At 44.0% G+C, this 25006-nt stretch overlaps 1 protein-coding gene across 1 annotated transcript in view; it reads left to right on the forward strand.

The window, feature by feature from the left end:
* The window catches only part of Pomt2 (protein-O-mannosyltransferase 2), a 42394-nt gene extending 18192 nt beyond the window's left edge, over nt 1-24202 (forward strand). Inside the window, exons 8-20 of the mRNA XM_013017483.1 lie at nt 265-347; nt 1520-1629; nt 4855-4921; nt 7646-7715; nt 11280-11358; nt 12646-12797; nt 13380-13471; nt 14577-14653; nt 19532-19591; nt 19686-19791; nt 20686-20826; nt 20974-21088; nt 21815-24202. Of these exons, the coding sequence (XP_012872937.1) occupies nt 265-347; nt 1520-1629; nt 4855-4921; nt 7646-7715; nt 11280-11358; nt 12646-12797; nt 13380-13471; nt 14577-14653; nt 19532-19591; nt 19686-19791; nt 20686-20826; nt 20974-21088; nt 21815-21920 (1258 nt within the window). The 3' untranslated portion in view covers nt 21921-24202. The remainder of the gene's footprint in view (nt 1-264; nt 348-1519; nt 1630-4854; nt 4922-7645; nt 7716-11279; nt 11359-12645; nt 12798-13379; nt 13472-14576; nt 14654-19531; nt 19592-19685; nt 19792-20685; nt 20827-20973; nt 21089-21814) is intronic.
* Nucleotides 24203-25006: the final 804 nt, after the last annotated feature.

Genomic DNA, 25006 nt, shown 5'->3' on the forward strand with positions numbered 1-25006 from the left:
TTGTGAATTCTTTTGGTTTTAAAAATTCTTTTAGTTTGTAAACAAGGAATGGAGGCTAAACAAAGTTAGGAACATTGTCCAAATCACCCAGCTAGGAAGTGGCTGGACTGGGGTCTGGACCCAGTTTTTCCACCTCCATCACTCATGTCTATCTTGCGATACCACACTCTAATTCTGATTCTTCTTTTAAATAAGTGGAGTCTCCCTGGGAAATGTCATCTTTTACTCTGCTAACTTGACTCTCTCCTGGTCCTTTATCTACAGTGGTCCTGGTGATGGCTTCTTCAGTTCTGCCTTCCAGGCCCGGCTCACAGGGAACAACCTTCACAATGCTTCCATCCCTGAACGTGAGTGTTCTAGGCCTTTCTACAGGTCCAAGGGCAGAGGGTTTTCCTGGGCATTGAATTGGAAAAGGCAAGTCTGATACTTGAGTTATTTTAGTGGATAGATGGTGGAGCAGGAGGAAGACTAGACATGTGGTAAGAATACTCAGGGTCGGTCATGACAGGACAGAGGAGGGTGTCCTACGCAGCAAGCTTTGTGATCTAAAGAGTAGTTTCTGTGTGGCCGTCAAAGCCAGTTCTGTGGGAGATCTGTTGAGAGAGCCTGGTGGCAGAGCATGGCCCTTTAGCTTCCACCAATGTTCTGAGACCCTATCCATATGCTTATTCACAGTAATTAGTGTGTGTTCACTCTCCAGAAACATTCTGGTTTAGAGAATCCAGGCACAGTGTGGCCATATGTATTAAATACATAAAAGGGAACACAGATTAAAGGGCTCTGGGTGGCTGGGGAGGAGGGGTCAGAAGTGCATGGAGTAAGTTTGCCTGGGAGTTGTGCCCTGGAAGTCCAGGTAGATTTCAGTAGGCAGAGATGGGGGAGAGATCATAAGGGATGGCTTGATAAAGCTGAGGAAAGAGCAGAACTTGAGACAATTACTATATACAGAAGGGTATTAGAATCTTAAGTCTCAAAGGATAGTTTGGGCACTGATGAGTTATGGAGGTATTAGAGACCTGGTGGAGGTCTCTGAGCAGGCAGGCAAGCCAGGAAAGTTGTATAGTAGGAAGATAGTATCGCTGGAGGATGGCTGTGGAGACCAGATTGGGGGCAGGGCAAATAGTGGATAGTTGATTTTAATAGTCTATCTTTGTATCTTGGATAATGTTCCAGACAATGACAGAATGCTTCTTCCATCTCTATTCCATGGATACATATATAGACCTTCACTGGAAGACATCCTGTTTTTTTCTAATCTTTTCCTGTTACAATAGTGCTTTGATAACCAGTGTTAACACCAGCATCTTCTGAAGTCCTCAGGAGAAAGTGGACAGGATAAGTAGGGAGTGCCCTCTTGATTTGGTCATATAGTTGGAGAAGGCTACTCTACCTCCTGCTGCTTCAAGCAGTCCTTGACCAGTGGCATTTGAGAGAGTTGCTAGGCCTGAGGCTTCAGAGGGCTCCCAGGCAGGGGCAGCCTATAGTTTTGTGCTCACTCTTTTGTTGTGTCTCCCTCTAGACCTGGCCTATGGCTCTGTGATCACTGTCAAGAACCTCCGGATGGCCATCGGCTACCTGCACTCCCATAGGCACCTATACCCTGAGGGCATCGGAGCCCACCAGCAGCAAGTCAGTGAGCTTTTGTGCCCTTGCACTGTGCAGGGAAGAGGGCCAGTGAGTGAATGCCAAAGTCACGGACACTAAGGCAGTGTTTAAAAATGTGATGAGCGGAGCCAGAAGCAGACATCAATGAGGAAGGAGAAGGCATGGAGTAGAATGCTGAGGGAGATAGGGACTCCAGGAGGAGATGGTCAGCATTTAGGTGCTGCAGCGAGGCAGAGGGGCCTGTAACTGACAAGGATGTTTTCAGTAGGGAAGGGCAGTAGAAGTCTCAGATGCAGTGTCGTAAGGAGCAAATAGGAGGCAAGGAAGGAGAGGCTGTGGTGCAGGCTGTTACTGCAAGAAGTTTGCAAGAAAAATTTTCTCTTTCCAAAATGAACTGGTTGCCTGTGGCTCATACCTATACTCCCAGTTACTCAGGAATCTGAGACCTGTAGGATTGCAATGCAAAGCCAGCCTGGTCAAAAAAACAAACAACACCATCTCCAGTTAACCAGAAAAATGCCAGACTGAAGGTATGGTTCAAGTGGCAGAGCCTCAGCTGTGAGCAAGATAACCAAGCAAGAGAACAACAAAGCTCTTGAGTTCAAGTCCCATTTCTGGTGTGTGTGTGCGTGCATGCGTGCGTGTGTGCAAACACACACACACACACAATTAATATCTTCACTTTGCCAAAAGGTTTTCTTCTCAAAATGCTTTATTTTTTAGGAATTAAAAAGTGACCTGGGGTATTAGGTTTTAGTGTCAGTTCCTCATGCTTGATTCTCTACTGATCTCTAGCCCAGTGGAGCTGAGTCTTGGCTACACTTTAGAAAGCTTTTACAAATTTCTCACACTTGGTCCCCACTGCAGAAATCCTGATTAACTGATCTAGGGTGGAGCCCAGGCAGTGTGTATTTCTGTTTTAAGCTCTCCAGTTTACTCTAAGTACAGCGAGGGAAGAAACCACAGGTGTGATGTAGTGAAGTTACATGTGCCGTGTCCAAGAGCATCTACCCTGTACAAACAGAGAAAAGCCAAATTCTGAATGACCCTGCCAAGCAGGTGTTATACACTGGTAGCCCATGTGTGCAAGTGTGAAGCTAATGGTGTGTGGAGAGAGCACAGTGGGTCAGAAACAGAAGTGCCTTAGGCTTTGCTGAATTACTAGCTCTTCTTAGCCTTGCTCTTCATCTGTAAGTTGAAGGGATTGGACTAAACTTCTAGTTGCCCTCCCTGCCTTGGAGTTTAATGCCTTGCTAATAAAGTCTGGAGGTCTCAGATTTTACATGTTTTAAATGTATAACATTTCTTATATTTTTAATTTGAAGTCAAATGAATAATATTTCTAAATTAAAGTTAAAAAGCATGGGAAATTATGAAAAAGGAAATGGTGGGGCTGGGAAGGTGGCTCAGTGGTAGAGTGCTTGCCTTGCATGCATGAGGCCCTGGGTTCGATTCCTCAGCACCACATACACAGAAAAAGGCAGAAGTGGGTGCTGTGGCTCAGGGACAGTGCCCAGACCTAGAATTCAAGCTCCACGACCAGCAAAAAACAAAAACAAAAAGGAAATGGTATACATAACCCCAGAAGAGCTGTTTTTCCAAATACTTTGCTGTGCAACAAGCATCTTGCTATAATTGGATACCTGTATCCTGTGTTCCTAGGAAACCTCATGCTATTACAAACAAAGAACAAAGCAAAGCAACTCCACTGTAAAAACTAACATTTCTTCTGGGTGCCAGTGATTCATGCTTATAATTTTAGCTACTCAGGAGGTTAAGATCTGATCTGCCAGCCTGGGCAGGAATGTCCATGAGACTCTTTCTCTCCAATTAACCACCCAAATAGCCAAAACTGGAGCTGTGGCTCAAGTGATAGAGTGCTACCTTTGAGCAAAAAAGCTCAGGGATAGGCCCTGGCGCCCAGTTTAATCCCCAGTGCATGCACACATATGTACCGCCACCAAGAAAAAACAAATACCCCACAATAGTAGGAAAGGGGGCCAGAGACTATACTCACAAAATAAAAATAAAAATTTAATAATTTTTTTATTAATAATGGCTTTAAAAAAGACAAAAAACACTTTCTTGACACATATAGCCAGTGTCATCATGTATGAGCACATAGAGCAGTACCATTCATGAGCAGATCCAAGGTGATAAAATATATCTGGAGGGTTTTTTTTAATAATATAGACTTCATTTTTATTTCTCCCTGACTGCCAAAACTTTTTAACATTTTATCTGTTCTTAATATCATTTTTTTCTGAGAGAGCAGAAGCCACTCAAACAAAAGGGCCATAATAATCCATGCAAAATTGTTTTATGTCCAATTAGGGTTATAAAAACTCCAAAGAAATGCCTGTACTTTCATTGCTTTTAGCTCCTTCTGTACTTGTTTCACAATTGGCATAGTCATACTAAGTCCCTAGCTTGGGAGCATTTGGAGTTGGCTGTCCTGGTTGAAATCCTGTCTCACCAGTTTGTAACATAGGCTGTGTGGTCCTGAGCAAATTACTTATCCTGGGCCCTTGAAAGTAATATGGGGGAAGCAGTAGCACCTACATCCTGGAGCTGTAATATGATTAAACTGGATAAGACTTGCTAGTACTATTAATAGTGCCTTCTCAACATTTCACAAGCCTTTTCCCATGCTGCCAAAAAAAAAAGCTCTAAATCATTGTGGCTGTATAATGTTCTTTCCCATGCTAGTATATTAATAGAAACTCACTATTTGTAGACTTTTGCTATTATATTACTGTATTATGAATGTGCACATGAGAGTGCACACATTTTTTTAAAGAAATCAGTGTGTACAAAGTTGCTACAAGGTAAGCATCTAGGATGTGATACTTAAAGGGCTTTTAGGATTTTTTTAACCACATTATAGAAAATATAATAGCATGAATTTTTTATTTAAAAAGTTTGAAGCATGAACTTAATTACTTTTTTTTAAATGCATTCAATCTACTGTGCTGAAGACTTACATACAGGATTGTGGTTCTTCATTCTAGAAGGCTGGAACTTGAAAAACTCCAGAGAAAGATACAAATCAAAAAGGACCTCTAAATCTAGAAGATAGGAAAGAATCTTTTTCAGTAATGCTGCTTCTGAATGTCGTTGATAAATATGGTCCCTAGGACTGGTGCCTGAAGATTCTAAAAGAGGCTTGCATTTTGTTTGTGGTTGGCCAGCTGTACTGACAGTGATGGTATTCTCCCCCCCACCTCCGCTTCTCTCTGCCTCCCCCAGGTCACCACCTATTTGCACAAAGACTACAATAATATGTGGATTATCAAGAAACATAATACAAACTCAGGTAATGTGACCAGGTAATGTGATGCTTCTTTATGTTCTTATTGACTTACAGTCCTCCTTAGTATTTTCTGTGCCTCCAAAAGAATACTACTAAGGTGGCTCTCCTGAGCATCTTTGACATTTATTGATCTCTTATTCTTTGGTAGCTGTGTATTGATCTCTTCCTGTGTCCCAATCACGGTTTTAGGTATAGAGGATAAGCAGTGGATAAAACAGATAAGCTCTTACTTTTAGTATTGTTATTGAAGCCAGAGAGCAGGGCCCTGGCTTAGGCTTCATCCAGGAAGTGAGCATGCCAGGCAGAGCTAGTGCGTAGTCCTAATCCTGAGGTACTTTGGTTGTTCCCCATAAGACAAGACAAGCCTGTAGTCTTGTTATGGTAGCACATCCCTGGGCCAGCTCAGTCAGTTGGGATCTGAGGGCCTGCCAGCTCTGTGATCCGGCATGTCTAGCTGATGCCTGGGACATCACTCAAAACTTTCCCCTAAATGATCTGGATAAAGTAGCTCTGAAACATACCTGTGTGGCTCTCTGGCCTATAGAGTCAGAGCTGTATAGGAATCTTCTTTTGGTCAGGCAGCTAGCTTCCTGTGGGCTGTGCCTTCTGTTGCAGCTGAGAGCAAGGACAGCTTCCTCTTACCTTCTGAGCCATCTCCACTGCCGATGTCTCAGCCACAGCATTTCTGTGACTCCTCAGCAAGTACTACCTACCTGACTTGGCTCCAGCCAGCTGCTCACCTAAATCCACATTCCTTTTCCTTCCCTGCCTCTTCTTACTATAATTTTTAGTCTAGAAACTACATAATACTGTCCTCTTTATTTGCATCCACAGTAATATAATTTAGGATGCCATTGAGCATAGTCTGTTTTTACACCCTTGTATTACTACCATTGATATTTTGATCCAGTAAGCCAGATATAAGTGGCCCATCACAATGATGAGTTAAGAGAAAGACTAATTTTACTTCCAAGTCATCTAGGTTTTTGTTTGTTTGTTTGTTTTTGGTCGCTCATGGGGCTTGAACTCTGGGCTTGGGCACTGTCCTTGTGCTCTTCAGCTCAAGATGAGCGCGCTGCTGCTTGAGCCACAGCACCACTTCCGGTTTTCTAGTAGTTTATTGGAGTTAAGAATCTCATGGACTTTCCTGCCCAGGCTGGCTTTGAACTGAGATCCTCAGATCTCAGCCTCCTGAGTAGCTAGTTTTACAGGCATGAGCCCCCCAGCCCCGGCCTGTTTGTTTTTGTCGGTTATGGGGCTTGAACTCTGGGTCTAAGTGTTGTCCCTCAGCTCTTCAGCTCAAGGCGAACGCTCTACCACTTGAGCTACAGCGCCACTTCCGATTTTCTGGTGGTTTATTGGAGATAAGAGTTTCACGAGCTTTCCTGCCCAGGCTGGCTTTGAACCGAGATCCTCAGATCTTAGCCTCCTGAGTAGCTAGGATTACAGGCATGAGCCACCAGTGCCCAGTGTCATCTAGGTTTGAACCCAGTCTTTGAACATTCCTAGACTTCTAAGTTAAGATGGTCACATTTCATTTAAATAACTGAGGATTTTCTGGGAACATCTTAAAAGTATTTAGGTTCTTTATGGCTATAAATACCCTCATCCTCATTCACAAACCTTCCTTCTCTATTGACTTATTTCAGTTATTATCTTGCTAATTAATCTTATAAGACCTTAAAGGCAGAATAGCAGTGGACCTCTTTGTAGTTGAGTTTTCTAATTACCTTGAATGAGTGATTTGCACTGGCAAATTAAGCCTTCCTGACCTTGATCTATTTATAGGATCTTGGTATCTCACTGTTTGGGACAGAAGTTTGCAAGGGTACACTCTGCTTGGATTTGGTGATTACAGCTCCTTTTCCATATCATTGCCTTTATAGATTCTGATCAGTCTGACTTTCTGATGACAGAACAGTGGTCCTTGCCTTCCATCATTTAATTATCTCCACCTCACTTAGCAGGCCTACTGCCAGAGAAAATATTTCATTTTGGGGAAAGCTGAACAAATGGTGATTTGCATAAAATTCATTTTTGGTAGACCATATGATAATAACAAAAAGGAGAACCTTGCCATTTAGCTCCCCAGCCTAAGTTCCTGTGGGGAACCTAGTGCCTTTCAGATAAAAACCATATTGTGCCAGGTGCTGGTGGCTCATGCCTGTAATCCTAGCTACTCAGGAGGATGAGATCTGAGGATCGTGGTTCAAAGCCAGCCCAGGCAGGAAAGTCCGTGAGAATCTTATCTCAATAAACCACTCAGAAAACCAGAAGTGGCGCTGTGGCTCAAATGGTAGAGCACTCGCCTAAGCTGAAGAGCTGAGAGACTGCCCAGGCCCAGAGTTCAAGCCCCATGACCGGGAGGAAAAAAAAAGAAAAGAAAAAAGCCACATTGCCTCAGCTGGCATGCATGGACTAGCTCAGCCTCGTTTCCTGTTCCTATTCCCTCCCATTCCCTAACTGTATGAAACCATCTGCCTTTGATAAGTGAGTTGTGTTCTTCAGATCTCTATGCCTTTCTCCACTTGATTACCTGGCAGAATTCTCCCTCAAAGAATCTCTGTTCCTCTGTGATGACTGAAGGTCCTTGCTTTTTCAATCCACCACCCTCTGTTAGTGCCTCTGGCATATGCCAAATAGTGGAGTAATTGACTTTGAGTTGACCTGCAGTGTACAGCCAGGAAAGTAAATGACTGGGAGCCCATGCATGTTTCTTACCCACAGATCCACTAGACCCTTCTCTCCCAGTGGAGTTTGTGAGACATGGAGACATCATTCGACTAGAACACAAAGAGTAAGTGAACTTGCCAGTTGGATAAATAAGGGTAGAGAGTTCCTTTAAGAAGATTGCAGAAGTCAGGTGTGGCTAGAGCTGCAGCAGTGGAACAAGGCTGCAGTGCTAGGATGAGTGTTTCATGGTACGAAGATGGTAAGTAACAGGCAAACCTTTATTTACTTCCTGGCTTGGGCTTTGAGGAGCTTTGAGGGAACCTTTCAGTTTTCCTGTTCCTGAAGAGAAAGATAAATATAAGTTGCCCCAATCTGCTTTTAAGTGGTGCTTTTAGAAAATGTAAGTGACTATTTTTGAGAGTATGACACACTAGTTTATTTCAACAGCAATCTCACCAAAATTACTAAAAATGCTTAGATGATATAAAAGCCTCTTAAAAGCATAAAAATACTAACAAGATATTTAATAGTTACTAGGAGCTGGGTGCAGTGGCTCATACCTGTAATCCTAGGTATGTGGGAGACTGAAATCAAGTGGATTTCAAGTCAAAGTTAAACCAGGCAAAAAGTTCTCAGATTCCACCTCAACAGAAAAAGTGGGCATGGTGGGGCAACCTATCATTCAAGCTACAGCAGAAAGTAGAAGTAGGATTATAGTCCAAAATTTTAAGACCCAATCTCAAAAATAATCAGAACAAAAAATGACTAGAGGGATGGCTCAAATGGTAGAACATCTGCCTGAGAAGTACAAGGCCTTGAGTTAAAACCTCAGTATAGCTAAACGCAAAAGATAAAAACTAAACAAAACTATTACTAGACCAAAGTCTAAGTTAAAATGGGAATTCAGAGGAGCAAATTAGGCACTGAAGCCACTGGTCTTCATCCCACCATCTTGAGTTTTAGTCTTCTATTTTTTTTAATTTTTTAAAAAAAATTTTTTTGGGTCCGGTCATGGGGCTTGGGCACTGTCCCTTTTGCTCAAGGATAGCATTCCACCACTTGAGCCACAGTGCCACTCCTAACCTTTTCTGTTCATGTGATACTGAGGAATAGAATCCAGGGTTCCATGCATGCTAGCACATTCCTAGCCCAAATCTATAGACTTCTATTTACAATTAACCAGCAAAAATGTAGGAAGTGGAGGTGTGTAGCACACCAGCCATGATAGGAGCAGGGGAAAGCTGGGTGAGAGAGTAAAGCCCCAATGCTGGCAAAAAAAACAAAACAAAACAAAAAACAGGCACCAGTGATTCATTCCTCTAATCCTAGCTACTCAGAATCTGAAGATTGAGCTGGGTGCTGGTGGCTCACACTTGTAATACTAGTTATTCAAGAGGCTGAGGTCTGAGGATCTCAGTTTGAACCCAGCCCGGGTAGGAAAGTCTGAAAGATTCTTATCTCCAATTAACCACCAGAAAACTGGAAGTGGTGGTGTGGCTCAAAGTTGGTAGAGCACTAACCTTGAGCAAAAGAGCTCAAGGACAGTGCCCAGGCCCTGAGTTCAAGCCCCACAACTGCCAAAAAAAAAAAAAAAATCTGTGGTTTGAAGCCAGCCCAGGCAGGAAAGTCTGTGAGACTCTGATCTCCAATTAACCACACACACACAAAAAAAATGCAAGCCCTGAGTAAAGAAGAGGGACAGTCCCCAGGATCAACACCAAAAAAAAAAAAAAAAAAAAGCAAATATCTGAAAATTGAATAGTAAACATTTGTGACTCAAGAGATGTAAAAAGTTATATAAGTAAAATCTAAATAGTCTGTCTCTTATCTGTAATTGGCCACTTTTAGAAAATGGCAATGAGAATAGAAAGAATAAATAGGAGAGAGGAAGCTTGCTCATCTTACGCATACATAGATTATAAATGCTAGTTTTCTTCTTCCTAGCTAGACTTCTAAGTCAAGCAGTCAGAGCACTTCATGCTACCAATTCTGTGAAGGCCATCCCACTGCCCTGACAATACCTGAAGTTGGTCTCTTTTTTAGCATGAAGCCCAGGGCATTCCCATCTATCCTTCTCAGTTTGTGCTTTGACCTCTTCTCCAATACTCCCAATATTTCTTGTGAAATCAGAAGGCAACAAGTTATTTATGTATTGGAATTACAGTTGGATTTAATAAGTGTTAAATATAGTATTATTTTAGCCTCCTAAAATCAAGTAGGTAAGCCATGAATAGTGGTACACACATGTAATCCCAGCTTCTTGGAAGATGGAGGCAGGAGGATAACGAGTTTGAGGTCAGCTGAGGCAAAGTTAGTGAGACTTTGTCTCAGAACTCTATCACCAAAAGATGTATTTGAGGGGCTGGGAAGGTGGATCAATGGTTGAGTGCTTGCCTTGCATGCACGAGGCCCTGGGTTCGATTCCTCAGCACCATATAAACAGAAAAAGCTGGAAGTGGTGCTGTGGCTCAAGTGGTAGAGCAGTAACCGTGACCTGAAGAGCTGAGGGGCAGCACCCAGGCCCAGAGTTTAGGACCCATGACCAACCAAAAAAAAAAAAAAAAGATGTATTTGAATATTCAATGTTAAAGAAGAAAGATTGCACTGAGAGAGTGCAAGCAAAGGGATGACATTGTCCTAAAAGAAATGTACTTTTTTACCTTATGTAAGTTTAACCCTCTGTATATCACCTTTATAATAACAATAAATACACTTTTCTAAAAAGAAGCAACATTGTAAATCTCTTAAGTAGTTGTACAAAGGAGTTGCCATTCAACAAAGCATGAATACAGTGCATCTTGGTTAATGTCACTCCTTTAAATGACCTCACTCTTCCCAACCCCATCTTCTCTCACTCTTCTTAACTTTATAAGATATGTATTGAATTTTTGGCTGCTCCTTTCTTCTCTTCTTTTGCCTCCCCCTCCCCCCAACACTCCTTGACTCCACCTTATCCTTTTGAAGTACCTGTTTCCTGGTATGTATTTTATTGACCTTTGATTTAGTCTTTCTAAGGAATTAAACTGGTTAGTACTCCTCTGACTCTTACCATATTTCAGTTAATACATGTGTATAAACAATAACAGATACTGGCAAGGATGTGGACAAAAAGGAATGTTGGTGGGAATGTAAACTCATTTTCCCACTGGAAAGCAGTATGGAGGTTCCTCAAAAAATTAAACATAATATTACCCTATGATCCAGCAATTCTACTCTTGGACATTTATCCAAAAGATTACAAACTAGAATACAATAAAGCTACCAGGACAACCATGTGTATTGTAGCACTATTCACCATAACCAGGTATGGAAACAACCCAGGTGTCTATCAGTGGACAAATGGATCAAGAAAATGTGGTCTATGTATGTATGTGTGTGTATATATATATGTATATATATACACACACACATACATACATACATACATATATATATATATATATACATACATACATACACACAATGGAATTTTGCAAATCCATTAGAATTATAGTGCATCATTTGCAAATAAATGGAAAGACCTGGAAAAAAGGTGTGTTAAGACAGCTCCAGAAAGACAAAAGTTACATGTTTTCTCTCATATGTAGAAACTAGAATTCATTTATAAATACATAAGTAAATACTTTGGGAAGTTTGCAAGTATGCACATCTTATTCACGTAATGACCCTTCTTTCTTCCAACTTGTAGGACTTCTCGGAATTTACACAGTCACCGTCATGAGGCCCCCCTGACCCGGAAGCACTATCAGGTCACTGGGTATGGCATAGTAAGTGAGCCAACTGGGATGTGAGCATGGTGATAAGGTTGTGGGGCTTGGCTCATGACTGCATAATAGGACACATCCACCCCAGAAAACACGACTATTTCTAAGGATTGGAGCTACAAATGGAGTTCCTTAATATTTGATAACTCTTTGGCTGAATTTGATGTAAGAAAAGCAGTCTGTCTCCATTTCTCTTCTCAAATAGGAACCATGTAATTTACATACTCTAATACCTAATAAGTGTTAAATATGAGTATTGTTTAGGTTTCTTAAAATCACATCAGAGAAGTCAGGCATAGTGATGACCTTCTGTAATACCAGCTGCTTGGTTGGGAAGGGAGATAGGAAGATCATTATAAGGATCTCTTTCTTATAATAGAAGGGTATTATACATATGTTTTGTATTTCAGCCTTAGGGAAACATACTTAATAGAGTAAAAGCTCTATAAGGGCTTATGACGTGGGAATAATTGAAGGCAATATGAACTCTAGTGGAAAGCTGGTGGCTCACACCTGTAATCCTAGCTACTTAGGGAGGCTGAGATCTGAGGATCTCGGTTCAAAGCCAGCCTGGGCAGGAAAGACTGTGAGACTCCTATCTCCAATAAACCACCAGAAAATCGGAAGTGGCGCTGTAGCTCAAGTGGTAGAGCGCTCTCCTTGAGCTGAAGAGCTGAGGGACAGAGCTCAGGCCCAGAGTTCAAGCCCCATGACTGACAAAAAAGAAAAGAAAAGAAAAGAAAGCTAAGTATGACTATCAGTTACATTCCCTTTCAGAACTTTGCTGTTTGAATAAAATCTGTGATCTTCTTTCTACTTGCTTATTCTACATTGTACAAGAAACAGGCTCTGAAGTCATTGTTTTCTTGTGGGCCACACGTGTCTTAATTTCCAAGATGTGCTATATAGGCCAGGCCTTTCTGGCTTAGGTATGACGGTCCGGATGGCCAAGATAATGGATACAAATGCCAGATCTGCTTCAGTTGGCTCAGGGAAGAAAACCTAGAACTTAAACTCTAGTCCTATGAAGTAAAGAATTGGACTTCTGGTTCCACCAGTTATGTTCTTTCCCCCACTCCCTTTTTCTTTTGTTTTAATAGGATGTTCTGGGGCAATGTCAGTCACTTGAAAGACTAGAATATTTCTATGCATTCTTATTTCCTCCCTCACTTCAATCATTAAGACCAATTTGTCCTTTGTGATATAGTGGCATCTGAAAGGGTAGCTGTCTTCGATTGTGACACTTCTCTACAGACATGCTGTGTATCTTTTTCTTGATTTATGTGACAGAATGGCACAGGAGACTCAAATGATTTCTGGCGGATTGAGGTTGTAAACAGAAAATTTGGGAACCGGATCAAAGTGTTGAGAAGTCGAATTCGCCTTATCCACCTGGGCACAGGTTGTGTCCTGGGGTCCTCAGGAAAAGTTCTTCCTAAATGGTAAGTCTGGACCTCTGATGTCCCAATCGAGCTTCTGCTTTTTTTTGTCTTGCTACAAGGAGTATGCTAGAACCTCCCATTTCCCAGTAGTCAGTGTTCACTTCATATTTGCTTTTTCTTTTTTTTTAATTGTGAAAATACCATATAGAGGGGTTACAATTACATGGGCAAGATAATGAGTACATTTCTTACCAAGCATTGTTGCCTCCTCCTTTGTTTCCCCTTCCCATCCCTTCCCATCTCCCACCCCCTCCCCCGACCCCTCACCATATTTGCTTTTTCTTAGTGGTAGATGGCAGGAGAAAAGGAATCAGATATATCATGCAGCACAGAGCCCTAGGGCAGCTTTGTTATTTTATATGTTTTGATAGTTGGATATTTGTACATCTGGCTTGTGGTAGAAACGCTAGTCTTCCCCTATAATAGCAGTACTAGATAAAAGTGTAAGGTTAAAAAAAAAAAAAAGAGTGGCCACTGGCTTGAAAACAGAGGGAAGGGTTCCACAGACCTAAGATTGGCAGACAGTGCTGGGCTTGGGGAGTTCCAGGTCTTCTGAGAGACATCTGCGACTACTTTTCACAGGGGCTGGGAGCAATTGGAAGTTACTTGCACTCCATACCTAAAAGAAACCCTCAGCTCCATCTGGAATGTGGAGGACCATATCAATCCTAAACGTGAGTGAGCTTCCCAGGCTAGAAATTCCTACCATAGAAAAGTAATTCTTCATAGACTGTTGCCACTGAGTCTTAGTGCTTTTGGAAGAGTTGTGTGTACCTATACTGCTAGCTCCTTTTTCTTTTCCTCTCTTTCCTGTTGAATAGAATAACTAATGACCTCCTGCAGGTGCTCTATTGTATGTTCCTCTTGTTCTTCTGTCCCTGTACCATGGGCACTTCACACATACAGGCTTGGCCCAGGAGGACCTGTGCAGAATGTCTTTCTCCCCATGTCCAGTCAGCCCATTCCCAGCAGGCCACAGCCATGGCCACAGCCCTGACCTGATCCCAATCTCTGCTCCTAGCCTCATTTGACCTTTCCTCTGCAACTTCAGCTCAGTCTTTAAATTCATAGTATTTTCTTTTTTCTTGGTCCGGTCGTGGGGCCTGAACTCTGGGCCTGGGCGCTGTCCCTTAACTCTTCAGCTCAAGGATAGCGCTCTACCACTTGAGCCACAGCGCCACTTCCGGCTTTTTTTCTTTTTACTTATGTGGTGCTGGGGAATCGAACTCAGGGCCTCATGCATGCAAGGCAAGCGCTCTACCACTGAGCCACCTTCCCAGCCCCTCATAGTATTTTTCTTAACACTCCATTTACCCTCATGTTTGTTTTCTCTTCCTCTCCTTTTCATTCTTCTTACCACCTGATTTAGCCAAAACTACCCAGCAGATCAACTCCTTATTCGGTATGCTGGAAACACAAGCATCCATCTGTGGATAAATTGTTGAATGAATGAGACAGATTCAATCCCTGTCTTCATACACCTTATGCCTAACAGGCCGGCAGCCTCTGAGCCAGAGCCATTGTGAAGGTTGATGGGGCTGAATGCCATGAGAGCACTGAGGGGGAGGTCTTGGCATCTGTTACCTCAGTAGTTCTCAGAGCACCTACTGAGTGCTTAATGTTGCCTGAGTGAAAGACCCTCAGTACTCTCACCTGTTGCCAGCTTGTCAGAAAGGTTACACTTGAACTCTGGTGGGAGTGTAGATACTGTGGACAGACAGACTGAGGACAAAATTTTTGACAAAGCCTCTCACCTCTTGTTTGTCTTGTTTTTCTTAGTGCCAAACATCAGCCTGGAAGTGCTGCAGCCCAGTTTTGCCGAGGTCTTGCTGGAGTCGCACATGATCATGATCCTGGTACTGTAGCCCCTTCTTGGCCTACCTTTTTTTTTTTTTTCCTGTCAGAAAAGTTCTTTATTCACGTAAGCCCTTACCAAATCAAATGGGTTTTTTCTTTTATTTATTTTTCCTTTTTGAGCTTCAACTATGATAATTTTTAAACATTTTTATTGTTACGGTAGAGTCGATACACAGAGGGGTTACAATTACATGAATTAGGTAATGAGTCATGAGTACAATTCCTTTTGAACCATGTCTCCCCTTCTGTCGCTGTCTCCCAGTTTATCCCTCCCTTCCTTACCCACAACATAGCCAGCCATTTTCTCTATGGTGTCCAGGGAGCTCCACTACTGCATTTGTTCATCCTTATTACATCTTTTATGTGCCCTCCCATCCCCTCTCAAATACAAACGAATAAGACAAAAGGAAAACAAAAACAGAAACAGTGGTAACTTTAAAAAATGTCTTTTGTTTCCTTTTCTTGGAGTTCATTTCGTAGAATATTATTTTACATGATCATCTGTACATAGCAATTGAGCATTTGCCTACCAGTCCTATACATGTCCTCCTCAGGCCTCAGTATGTGAATGACCAGAGCAGTATACAAATTCAATACAATACCCACCAAAATCCCAACCACTTTCTTCAAAGAAATAGAGAAATAAGTCCAGAAATTCATATGAATAATGAGACCCAGAATAACAGAAACAATTCTTAGCAGGAAGAACAGTGTTGGAGGAATATCAATACCAAACTTCAAGCTTTATTACAAAGCCATTGTAATAAAAACAGATTGGTACTGGCAAAAGAATACACCTGAAGACCAATGGAACAGAAGACCCAGAAATAAACTGACAAACATATAAGGGAATCAAAGAGGGTGGAAGAAAGACAACTTCTTCAACAAATGGTGCTGACAAAATTGGCTGTCTACGTGCAGAAAACTGAAACTAGATGCTCATATATCACCCTGTACCAGAATCAACACTAAATGGATCAAAGGCCTCAATATAAGGCCAGATACTGTGAAAATATTATAGGAAGGGGTAGGGGAAACACTAGGCCTTTGGGCATGGGGAGAAACTTCTGAAACAACGATCCAGAATCACAACAAATTAAAAAAAAAAAAGACTAGATAAATGAGATTGTATCAAACTTAAGAGCTTCTGCATAGCAAAGGACATAGCTAGCAAGATAAATAGAAAGCCCAGAGAATGGGAGAAAATCTTCACTAGCTGTACATCAGACAAGGGATCATATCTAACCTATGCTTAGAGCTAAAAAAAATTAACCCCCCTAAAACTAAGTCCTTGCTTAGCTTATCTAAGAACCTTTTGGGCAGCTACACTTTGGAGCATAAGTGAATAGCATGGCATAGGTCTGCTGCCCCCTTGTGGAGGACTTTGGACTGTCTTAGGCAGTCCTTTTCACAGCATTAAGGTGGTGGTGACTTGATGATTCTAGTGAACGCTTCTGTGGCTGTTAGGTGCTGGCACTATACTAAGCACTGTGCATATTAACGTATTTAATATTTATTACAGTCCTGTGGAGATTATCATCTTGGGTTATAGGTGAGAGAACTGAGGCACAGAGAAGGTAGGGGACCCGTCAGGGTTATATACCTATTTGTAAAAGGTTGATCCAGGGGGAGAGGGACTAGCAGGAGAAAGGAAGAGGATGAGAGGTTCATGGATGAATGTATTGAGTACATTGTCTACATGTATGACAATGGCATAATGACACTTTTTAAAAAAAAGAGATGGATCTAGCTTTCAAAGCTAGGCTAACAGGTTTCCAAAGTCAGTGCAATTTCCATGACCTCCTATATCTCTAAGTGATTTTCAGTCTGTTCAGGTGGCAGAACCCCTGAAGATAATTATCTTCAGTGATAATTTATTATCCCATGAAGTTAAGATCAGTCAGGATACATAGTTAAGTGTTGTTTATATACAGCATAAAAGTCCCACCATGAGCCCAACCATGTTCCTGGACAGGAATTCTCAAAGGGATAGCTGGTTCAGGTTTAAAGTTTTCTAAAACCTATTGCCTATTGTTAGCAACTGACAGCAGTAGTGGTATTAGTTTAAGGTGAAAGGAATCTTTAAATCTAGGTTATTAGGTCTACCAGCTTAAATTTGCCCCTGTGAGTGGGAGAGAGCTTGCTGATGTTTGGTGAGAGACCCCTTGTGCTGGCTGTGGAAAACCTGAGTCCTGCAGGAATGATATTCAAGACCCATGTTTCTCAGGCTGGATTGGTGACTGGCAGCTACTCATAGGGGCGCAGGGAGGTGTAGAGGTGTTATTTTTCTCCTGTGAGCCATTGTCAAGTGGACTTACCTGAAAGTGATTATGTAAGTGGTACTCATAAAATATAGTTGACTTATTGTACCAGATTAAACTTTTAAAATTCTGATTCTGTCAGTTTTGTGCATTGGGAGGTGATGAGTTGACATTAAGTGATCTCTGGGTCACTTCCTCTCTGACTCTCTGCTTGTAGCTGTCACTGTGGCTTGGTGACATAGCTCTTTTGAATATCTGCCTGTCAGTCACACCATCAGTCTGTGTCTGAGTAGAATTTTAAGAGTGTATGAGTCTTGAGAGTTTTAGTTCTTCTTTCATTATCTGGAAGTATCATTATCTATAGGTAAAGAAGAAAAGGAATATGTGGGAGCTCTGTTATTCAGCTGATATAGACTCAGGAAAGAGACAGAGACCAAAATAGTGAGTCCAGACTATGGAAACTGCTGCAGTCTATGTGTGCATGTGCATGTGTGCACTTGTGCATACACACACTCATGCAAGTGTGCCGACACATGAGGGCCAATGGGATTGACACCTGAGTGGAGAAGGCTAGCAAGTTTGATGTGGTAAAGAGGATTACCTTGACTTGTCACAATTGGGGCTGGCATCCCTGAGTTTGTGACTGAACTGGACTGCTTTGAAGAGATTGATTTCCCTCAACATTTGCTCCAGAAATCTACAAAACTTTCTTCTTCATTCCAAGGCCCCTTGGATGGCCTTGATTCAGGGGCTATCCAGTTGATCCTTTGGGTCAGACTCCCTCATGGAACTTTTGGCCCTACAGGAGAAACCCAGCCACCAAATGGAGGCTTGCAAATTGTTCCCAAGCCCTCATCAAGTTGAACTAGGAAGGCTCACTTAACCACATCTTGAATCTTTCTTGGCTAAAACAGTGGTTTTTATTTGAGGGAAGTTTTGTCTCCCAGTGGGATATTTGGTAATGTCTGGAGATTTTTTTTCTTTTTTTTGTATGTTTTTTTTATTGTAAAAATGCTGTACAGAGGTGTCTGGAAAATTTTTGTATGCTATAATTAAGGGGTAGAACATGCAGAGAGTAGATGCCGGGGATGCTAAACATTCTACAATTCACTGTGCAGTCCGGATGACAAAGACTTATCTAACCCAAATGTTAGCTGAGAAACTTTTTCCTGACTGAGCACCTGGCTCCTCTTCCCAGACCTGGCTTCTGACCCTATTCCGTCCTGTTTAGCAAAGGCCTTATTTTTCCATGGTGAGACGAATTATTGCACTTGCTTGGCTACTGGATTAGTGGAGCTGAGTTCAGGTCCTTCAGACTAACACGTACATTAGGATTGCTTTCTCTCCCATAGATGAAGTATATTCTTGGAGGGAAAAAATCCTTCCCTTTTTTTTTTAAGGTATAATGCATAGGCATTCCTATCGTATGTGAACAATTATATAAATATGACTGTGGTGTTAAATATATAAAATATGAAGGATGTTTAGAAAGCAATACCTAATACATACATTGAGAGAGGAAAACAAGTTAAATGAAAATCTTTTTTTGGGGGGGGTCTGGTCATGGGCCCTGAACTCTGGGCCTGGGTGCTGTCCCTCAGCTCTTCAGCTCAAGGCACCACTTCCGGCTTTTTTTCTTTTTGCTTATGTGGTGCTGAGGAATCCAACCCAGGGCCTCAGGCATGCAAGGTAAGCGCTCTACCACTGAGCCACCTTCCCAGCTCCTTAAATGAAAATCTTAACAATAGATTGAAATTAATAAATATGTTCTTTCTATGATTTTGGGGGGGAGGGCAGAGAAAGCAATGCCTAAAAAACAAGCAGTAATGAAAAACACGGAAAAAACCTTAGACTGAAGTAACTATTTCCAAGTTCAGGTACTTGTCAGTCTCTGCTTTTCTGTTTAAAGTCTTAGTTGAATGTATAAGCTCTGATTTTATATCCTGCCTTCCTTGACACTCTATTCTTGACTTGTCAGATGTCACATATTTTGCACCTAATAGAAAGAGATCCCTTTTCTCTTCTGTTTCTCATATAGTGGGTCAAATGGACTGCCTCTGATGGAACTGTGAGGCTTGTTTGGGAGAATTAAGACAAGTATTGTAGGCAGGTAGACCGTGGCTGAAAATGAGCATCTGATTTTTCCTTGCCATAGGAGAGTGAAGAGGGGGATGCTGGGCGGGAGGATCCTCTTGACAGTTGGCTAGCTATCCATCTCTGACTTCATTACCCTTTTTTTTTTTTTTTGTCACCTTACTGCAGGGAAACAATGGCCTTAAGCCCAAGGACAATGAGTTTACATCTAAACCCTGGCACTGGCCTATCAACTATCAGGTAGGACTTGAGGCTAGAGTTCTTCCAGAAAATGGAACCAAGTAAGGAACTGTAGAGACTGGATTGTTTGGGGGGCCAAGGGGAAGCCTTGCCTAGGTGGGCTGGATATAGGGCTGGGTTTTCTGCCCTGATTCTGATCCCACCTTCCCAGAGAGCTCATGTAGAATTTGCATTCTAGACCTCTTGTCCAGGCTGCTTGACTGTGGAATAAGACTGTGGGGTAATAGTAGCTGGGAATGAGCTGATCCCTGGATCATTAGGGCATTCTCTTGTTTCAAATAGGGCCTGCGTTTCTCAGGGACCAATGACACAGACTTCCGAGTCTACCTACTTGGCAACCCGGTGAGTGTCTGATTGTTCCCCTCCTGCCTGACTGAGCACATGGCTGTGGAGAGCTGCTACCATGTTCTCATCCCCTGCTGTCCTTCCCATGCAGGTAGTCTGGTGGCTGAATCTGGTGAGCATTGCCCTTTACCTCGTCTTGGGGAGCACCATTGCCATTGCCATGCAAAGAGGGGTGCAGCTGCCCATGGAGCTGGAAGGTTAGGGCCCCTGTGCTTTCTCTGCCCTGCCTATAGCTGGTGAGAGCTTGCAGTCTGGGGAAGGCCTGCCTACTATGAGAGGATCCCTTGCTTTCCCCACTGCCCTCTCTTCCTTCTTTGTTTGAAAGCCAGCTCATAATCACCCGTACCCCAATGATGTGTTCAGTACATTGCCCCCTCCCAACAGCCCTGTCAGATTAGTGTTACCCCATTCTGTGGATTTGGGATTTATCCCAGGACATGTAGTTCATAAGTGTTAGCACTAAGACTCAGACCCAAGTATCTAACTTAAGGGTCTTCACTTCCCCCATGCTATAGCCAGAGCTGCTCCTTTTCACATTGCCCCTGTGTTTCATAGTCCTGTTCTCCAGTGAGGTAGAGAGGCATGTGCTAGGCAGGGCAGTGTTTCTTCTCCTACTGGTGCTGCCCCTGTTCTATTTAGCTCTGACATAAACCATAGCACTAGAGACATCTCCACAAGCTGTGTTTGCCCTGCAGCTTCCTACCCCAATAGCCTGGGCCCAGATCCCCTTCCCCTCTGTCATCTGACCTCGCCCCTAGGCCAGCCTATCCCCATGAAGGTTTGTGGTGGTAGAGGTGCCAGCAGAGGAGAAGGGAGAGCAGTTATGTGAAGCTTTATGCCTCCTGCCTGCTGACATGTGACATCCTGGCCATGGTATCAAAGCTGTGCTAGGCTGGGTACTGAGCAGGCATCTCAAGATTGCTTACTCTTCCAGTTGCCATGGTTCCATGTGGGTTGGTCACATGAGGGAAGAAAGTGAGGTAAAGTCACCTATTCAGATCACACAGCAAGGAAGAGGCAGAGCTGGGCTGGAACCCAGGCCGTCCACCCTTCTCAGACTTCTTACTGGGCTGTGCTGCCTTGGGGCTCAGGGCAAATCCAGATGTTGCTGCGAGGAGGTGGCCAGATGCTGCTTGGCTGGATGCTCCATTACTTCCCGTTCTTTCTAATGGGCCGGATCCTCTACTTCCACCACTACTTCCCAGCCATGCTCTTCTCCAGCATGTTGACAGGTCAGCATTGCCTACCAGCACTGGGGACACACATTGGGAGGCAGGGCAAGAGAGGAGGGAAAAGCCGCCATGATCAGCGGTGCTGTTTCCTGCAGGATTCCCAGAAGTTCTCTGACATGCTGGTGTTGGTTTCCCTGCTCTCCATAGGCATCCTGTGGGACAGCCTCCTGCGGCTTTGTGCCTGGGGGTTGGCCTCCTCTCCCCTGGCCAGGGGTGTCTACCCCATGGGAGTGCTGAGCCTGCTTCTGGTAACTGCCTACAGGTATGCTGCCCCTAACATGTTCCTCTATCAGGTGCTCACTGGTACTTTGGCCCTGAGTATAATTAGGATCCCTTGGGAACATGTAAGCTGTTCTGTGGTTGGCTCATTCCCAGAGGTTCTGATTCAGTTTGGTACAGTGGGTCACAATTCGAAACCCCTCAGATGACCTTAATGTGCAGTCAAGGTGGAACCAAAGCCAGTGGTTCCCAACTTCACTACCCCTTTTAGTCCTGGGGCTCCTTGCTGGAATAGCTATCTCGAGGTTGAGGGGGCAAAGGTGGGGAAGTGTGGGAATGTGGGGGGCAGGGTTGGGGATCCCAGAATTTCTGAAGGGAGACTGTTATTAGGAAAGTTCCCCCTTTCCTTTCTTCTGGCAAGTTCTACAGATCCTGCACTGAAAGCCCCTGATTGTGACTCTGAGGTCTTTCTGACCCATGAGCACACCCTTGCCAAAGAAGGTTAAGTTCCTCCTAACCAGTACTGAGCCTCAGCCCCCCAGGACCAGACCACCACTAGATGGTCCTTCTAGGCCTGTTGGAAAGAGCATCTACTGAGCTCCTGGACCAGCGCGTGAGCACTGGCAGACTGAATCAGATGGATAGATGGACTGAGTTGTGGTGGTGGAGCCTGTGTGATGTGCCCAGCAAGGGGGGTGGGGGACTTCAGTCAGAAGTCCTCATTGTGGCCTGTATATATCAGTTATCTCCCTCTAATTCTTTCCCACAGCTTCTACCTCTTCCACCCTCTGGCTTATGGGATGGTTGGTCCCCTAGCCCAGGACCCTGAAAGTCCAATGGCAGGACTAAGGTGGCTGGAATCATGGGACTTTTGAGGCCACTGCAAAGGACTGAGGTCTGGTTCCAGGAACTCTCTGAAGAGAGCCAGCTGCAGAACCAAGTCCTGGACCCTGTCAGCTTGAGGTTGCTATCCAAGGAGCCCAAAGCATCGGCCAGGACCAAGCTCTAGGGGCAAACGCAGATTTCACTCAACACTAACAAACTGCAGCTCTGTCTGCAGTACTCACAAAGGACTGTGTCTCTTGCACCCAATTCTCCAAGTGTGCAATATGAGGAAGGATGAGTGTGGGAGGGAACGTGTGTGCAGTTCCCTGTGGAGTACAAACTGGACAGCCGAGAAGCATAAATTCTGAGAAGTCGTCCAGGGCTGTTGTAACATTTCCTGGTATTTTTTCACATTAGATCTGGCTTGTAAAATCTGTAAGAAATTCTCCGACTTCCAAGAGGGTCTCTTGGGCTGAGAGTGCTGGCTCTGTCTCTGCTGAGGGCCCAGCTTGGGATGGTCCAAGCTACATTACCCTTCTTCCCATAAACAAGCAAATCAGTGGGGAGCAGGCTCCCCATGACTTTCCCAAATACCTTCTGTGGAAGCTGAACTTCTTGCCCATGATGCACATAGAACACCAGGCTCTGAGAACGCCTCACCAGCCTGTGGTTGGCTCTGCCTTAGCCCTTGGTTGCTTCTCTAGTACACTGAGGTTGGTGAGGAAACCATGTTCTATCCCATGGCTACACTGTGTTCCCAGGTCCTGTGTGCCAGAGACCATTTCTGCTATCCAGACCTTCCTCTGCATCCAGCCTGGCCATGAGCACTGAGACAGATGCATTCTCCTGCTGGCTGAGAGAACCTCAGTAGCTAAGAGAGAGGAGTCTGAGTGGGGAACCTTATATGAGCCGGGATTCCTGTGAAATGTCCAGATGTGGGATACTTGGCCTGTTAGGGCCAGTATTCCTAACTCTGCTGGATATTTCACATTTTACTTTCCTAGCTATCTCCAGATGACACCCTCTTGAAACTTCATAGGGTTTTCCCTTTCTTTGTTACTACTTCACCAGTCTTTCTCCCCGAAGACCCTGAGCACCTAGAAACACATGACAGCTTCTACAGTCTACCCCTTTGAGCTTAGAGCTCAGAGCTGCTGCTACTTCTTCCCCCAGAGGAATTAAGAAAACTTTGGGGGTCAGAACCAAACTAACCAAGGCCAGCCCTTTAGCCTGCCTGCCTCCTCTCAGTTGAGGACAAAATGTTTATTTGATCTCAGAAGACTTTGATGCTTCACGGTTTAATAATGACTTTGCCACTCTCATCTTCCCTCCACTGTAGCTCCCAACAACTCTGACAGGGTCACAGCTCTTTAAAGCATCTTCAGGAGGCGGTTGCCACGGAGACTGGTAATTGGTCTCAGGGACAGGCTGTGCTACCTACAGAGTGGTGAGGAGGAAAGCTTCTGGGCTGTGTTTGGCTGCTCAGACCAAGCATCATTAATGTTAATAGAGGAAATGCAGCTATGTCAAAAGCAAGGCAGGGCCGTTAATTAGATCTGAGGCCCACTGACCTCCCTTTCCCAGGGCTATAGCCCTTTTGACTTCCCCTAGCAGGAAGCCCAGCCTGTGCCCCGAGTCTGGGCTGCCTGCTTAATTGCATTTCTGGCAGGGATGGAGAAACTCTGTCCTAACTCTCCCTCCCTTTCCTCCCTTCTGCAAGCAGAGCTAGTTTCTGCTGTGCACGAGTAGGGCGCCATCTGGGTGGGGTTTTTTAGAGGTAAAATGCAGGGATTTGCTTGGCTCTTAGCAACGGTGGCCCATGATGACAAGCCTGTGTCTTCTTACTTCCAAGAGGAACTTGTTGGAAGAGAGGAGCTGTATAGGAGCCCAGGGGCATCCATCCCCTAAGTGAGGATGAGGAAGGAGCAAGCTCAGCTAGCTTCCTGTCTACCCTTCTAATATGACCATCTTGGGGACAAAAGTTCCCTTCTTTCTTTCCCTACTTTGCTGGGATGGAGGAGAGAGACCTCCCACCCACTCCCTCTGCTTCCATGCCCGAGCTGTTCCCTGGGAACAGAGCTGCCTGGTGTGCTAGCCATGGCTCAGGTTCTGTTTGGAAGATGCTGAAAACAATAGCCATGGCAAGGGGGAAGGGGACTGCTTCAGGAGTGGGCTGTAGCCTGTAGCCCTTGGGAATGTGACATCTCAAACTGCTGTCAGACAGCCCAACCTCCAGCCAGTGTCTTGAGCCACATTATATTTTTTTCTAAGTTGCTGGAGTTACTCAGAGGCCATTTACTTTTGTAATAAATAGCTCTTGTTTTTAATGCCATGCTGTTCTTGTACTTAATTGCATCTGACTTGCCCTCCGGCCTCCTTAAAGAAGAGAAGAATGTTTGGCCGGCAAGAGCCGTCCATGCCTGAGTGTCTCGTGTCTGAGGCACTGCCTGGCAGGAAAGCCTGATGCCTAGAGGCATGTGGACCTTCCCCTGTACATGCTTACTTCAGTAATGTTGGATGACAGTTCAATTCACCTAAGCTTTTTCTGAAATAAGTAGGAAGCTGGAATTTGTCTGTTTTTTCCTAGTTTAACTTGCCCAGACAACATAGGAAAGCTTTTGTCCACCCCTAAAACAGTGAGCGGCCTTTTTGTGTGTGTGTGACAGTCCTGGGACTTGAACTTCGGGTCTGGGCTGTGCTTTACCATTTGAGCCAGAATTCCTCTTTTGGTGGTGATGGTGGTAGCAGCTTCTTCTTCCTCCTCCTCCTCTTCTTTCTTCTTTTTCCTTTTAATACTTAATTGGAGATGAGATCCTAGCAGACTTTCCTGCTTGGGCTGGCTTCAAACCACAATCCTCAGATTTCAGCCTCCCAAGTAGGATTACAAGCATGAGCCAACAGTACCCAGCTAGCAGTTTGCCATTCTGCTTATCAGATACCTGACTTCTGCCATGGCCCTGTCATCTGGACCACCTAGGATTTAAGATAGGTGGGACTGTATTGAGGGTCAGCCTGGAGGGAGGAGGAAAAGAGTCTTGTTGCTATATCACAAAATTGGGGATCTTCTGGACCACCCATCTGCCCTCACAGGACCCACAGGAGGGTCAGACAGACCTGGTGCTCTTTTACACAGTAC

The sequence above is a fragment of the Dipodomys ordii genome, unplaced genomic scaffold (assembly GCF_000151885.1).
Source record: "Dipodomys ordii isolate 6190 unplaced genomic scaffold, Dord_2.0 Scaffold2, whole genome shotgun sequence".
Classification (NCBI taxonomy): Eukaryota; Metazoa; Chordata; class Mammalia; order Rodentia; family Heteromyidae; genus Dipodomys; species Dipodomys ordii.